Here is a 3,524-nt window from a genome sequence, read left to right as displayed (position 1 = left end):
AAAACAATACTGCATTTTAAACTTATGAGCCTAAACTACTTGTATATTTTGTAATTGATGCAGTTTAAGAAAAGGTTTCTAAGGCGTTTTTTCAAAAAGGTAGGATACACCTCCAAACACCATCCATAGCCCCAAAATGGTCACATCATCAGGAATTGACCAATGTCCCAAGGACTAAACAAACATAATCACCAACAATCAGCTTAAATGTCGTTCAAGAACCCAAACATACCAAAACAAATAGAGAAAAAACTCATCTAAAGGTTAGTGCCAGCATCCAGATTGGTAGGTTCAATGAAGAATTTAGTAAGTTGCTTGTAGGACCAAAAATTAAATATAGTAAATGTGACAATACATTAAATGTTGTGGCCATTTGAGAGGTACGAAACAACAATCCTAATAAGCTAAGCTTAAGTTCAAAAGTAAATAAAATAAAATAAATAGAATAAGAATTACAGATTTCATGCACCAAAAATTCTGTGTACTATGTTTAGTATAGAATAAAAATTTAAACAATATTTTTCTTTCTATAAACAATAAAAGTGCATCTAGAAATTACATTGGGCCCATTGATAGATCAACTCTTTGCAAGAACTAGTATATCGAGGGCAGTCTATAATTTCCTCAATGAAAGTAATGGTGTGTGGGTGACAGTCAAATGTGTTAACACCTCCAAATAGGTGACCATCATATGCGTTACTTGACATTTGGGTTTTTTCCAAGAATACATCTGGTATGTGCAGGATAATCGCAATTTGCACAATAGTAGAACCAATGCTTTGAGTTGCGTTCTTCTTCACAGATATCACAATAATATTCACCCGATTCATCTTCAGCAGTATAACGGAGAGTGAAGGGATGCTCATGTTGTTTGTACCTTGCAGTTTGTGGTAGTGTTGCACATTTGAAATCCAAAGCAAATTTGCAAGTGGTACAACGGAATATTGGGGAAATTTTAGAATCACAACAACTGCAATTATGTTTAGATTCTATGCTTGAGAGAAGTTGATGCTCATGACCAGGGTGGGTAAGGATGTCTAAGATTAAACTACATTGAAAATCAAGTTTAAACTGGCATATACCACACCAATAGGTGAAGCCATTGAAATTACGTTTACAGGCATAACACTCAAATGTCGTATTCACATGGAAGAGGGTGAGTAAGTGTTGATGAAATGGGTGTCGTTTTTTTCTAGGTAATTTAGCACAAGATTCATGTAGAAAGAAGCTACAATTTAAACAACTGTAAAAGGGAGGGGAATTGCTTGTACGCACCCGTTGCATTTTTCATTATCTAGAACCTCATCATCCGAAAGCTTTAAGTCATGCTCATGACTGAAGTGTCAAATTTCTATGGCTATTTCAGTTCCGTCCTCCCTCTCTTTGATATTTTTGACTTTGTAAGCTGCTGAGTCAACAGATTGATCGAGCTCTGGATCTTCATTCTCCCCCTCTTTAAGTTCCTGCAAATTTATGTTCTCCCTATTTCTGTAGTCCGCAGCACAATCGAGGTGGGCAACGAAATCGCATTTGGAGCAATAGTAAAATCCATAGTTTGTGTTCACCTTTTGAACACAGAGTTGACAGAATCGGGAGTCGGATTGATGGAGTCTAACTTCAAGATAAGAATGGGTGAGGTGGAGGAGGTGCTTGTGACGTATAACTTTGAGTCTGCGTGGCAAAGAACCACAACTATTATGAACCCAAAAACCACATAGGGCACACTGATTAGGTATACCCTTGACTTCTTTGGCACAAAGGTCACAAGTGAACGACATCCACTTCCAAAAGGGAGTTAATGGGTGGTGGTGGACTTGAGAAGATTGGATGGTGGGCGGTAAGGAAGCACAAGTGGCGTGAAGGTTGAAGTCGCAGCGGTGACAGCGATAAGTGTATTGTCGGCGAGATTCATTGCAGAGTTGGCATTTGGTCTTTTGTTTGTCTTCTTGTTCAGGATAATGTGTCTTTTCATCAAAGAGAATGAGAGGATGGATTGGGTGCAAGGGCTGGTGCAACCCAAGTGGCAATTCTGCACATGATTTATGATGTGTGGTGTCTATCCAATGCTATGAACTACCTTCTTTACAAAAGTAGGTAGGGCCATAAACTGATTCTTGGCAGCCACAACAAGTATCTCCCCATCTGGCGTCTCGAAGGAAGAGCAAGGGATGGTTTGAATCGCAAAAATGTAGAAGGTGCTGCTGCTGCTGTGGCTGCTCCATCTTCTTGTTCTATGACATAATCATCAAAATAGTGATGCGTCAGAATTGGTTTCGAATCTATCTAACAACACACCATTTTCTTTAAATTTCCATGTAAAATGACCCATTTTGGAGTTTGGATTTTAATAACAAAAACTGATTCAAAGCTTTTGGTTTGGGTTGGGTTCATACCGTAACTTACAGAGCGTATACAGAGGGATTTGGGCGTGAAGTGTTGTTCTATTCGGACCAGATTGTTTAAAAGGCATGGGTTAGGCCCGGGTGGGTATTTTTGTTGGGTGGGTCTTTTCAATTTTGCAATGTTAAAAGTGGAAGACTTTTTTTTTTTGACGTCAAAAGTGGAAGACAATTTTAATAACCTACAAACTATTGACAGACATAGGATTAGGAATTCTATAAATTGATTTCATTATAATAAAAACGTGATTTTTTTTACTTGACTAGAAAAATATTATTTCTTTGGATAAATAATAAGAATAATGGCTTTTTATTTTTCTTTTTTTTCTGTGGTGTGTCTCTTTCTTTCATTCAATCACTCTCTTTAAATTTTTTTTTTTTTTAATGGTCATTCTACCACTCCCTTAATCTTTATAATATTTTGACAAGATTTTGTAGCTTAGTTCAAAAAAGAATGTAAACTATCTTTATGGGACAAAATTTAATAGGGATTAGGTTCTTCTAAAAAAAAAAATTGCTAAATCCACTATTGGAATAATTTTATTTCCTACAATTACCTTCCTTACCAAATATTAGTGTGATCTATTCTTTCTTTCAAATATTATGGTAATTGGGCATTAAAAACTCACTAATCTATGAAAAAAAATTTAGGTTTTTTTTTTTTTGGTATTCTTCAACACAATAAACAACTAATTTTATAGATTTAATAGTAAATGACAACTAATTATTTTAAAATTTTACATGTGATTAATCTATAATAAATATCAAATAAAAAACTTAGAATCAAGAAAACAATGACTTATAAAAAAAAACAATTAAGAGATATATCTTTCATCATCCAACCAAAAAAACATGATATACCTTTTATTATCTCATAATTTAACAATAATATATCTCACAAAACTATAGAGTCAATTCAAGTCCAATAAAATATTTTCATGTGAAAATGTTTTTCGAAAAAAAAAAATTTCAAGTGTTTAGTTGCATTCCTAAAAATACTCTGGAAAATATTTGTAAGTGTTTAGTTGTATAAATGTTATGAAAAACATATTTTCTACTACTTTAACACATTCTCATCTCCCAAGCACATATATAATAAAAAAAAGTAAAATTTTAGATTTAAAA

The 3,524-nt window shown here is 34.1% G+C and overlaps 1 protein-coding gene across 1 annotated transcript; it reads right to left on the bottom strand.

The window, feature by feature from the left end:
* Positions 1-356: 356 nt before the first annotated feature.
* Positions 357-2,069, bottom strand: LOC126716529 (uncharacterized). The gene is made up of 2 exons (XM_050417344.1): positions 1,349-2,069; positions 357-1,286 (listed from the first exon to the last, which is right to left on the bottom strand). The coding sequence occupies exons 1-2, from the start codon at positions 1,776-1,778 to the stop codon at positions 697-699; spliced, it is 1,020 nt and encodes a 339-aa protein (XP_050273301.1). The 5' UTR covers positions 1,779-2,069; the 3' UTR covers positions 357-696.
* Positions 2,070-3,524: the final 1,455 nt, after the last annotated feature.

This window comes from Quercus robur, chromosome 3 (genome assembly GCF_932294415.1).
Source record: "Quercus robur chromosome 3, dhQueRobu3.1, whole genome shotgun sequence".
NCBI lineage: Eukaryota > Viridiplantae > Streptophyta > Magnoliopsida > Fagales > Fagaceae > Quercus > Quercus robur.
This window is presented reverse-complemented; position numbering and strand designations above follow the sequence as displayed.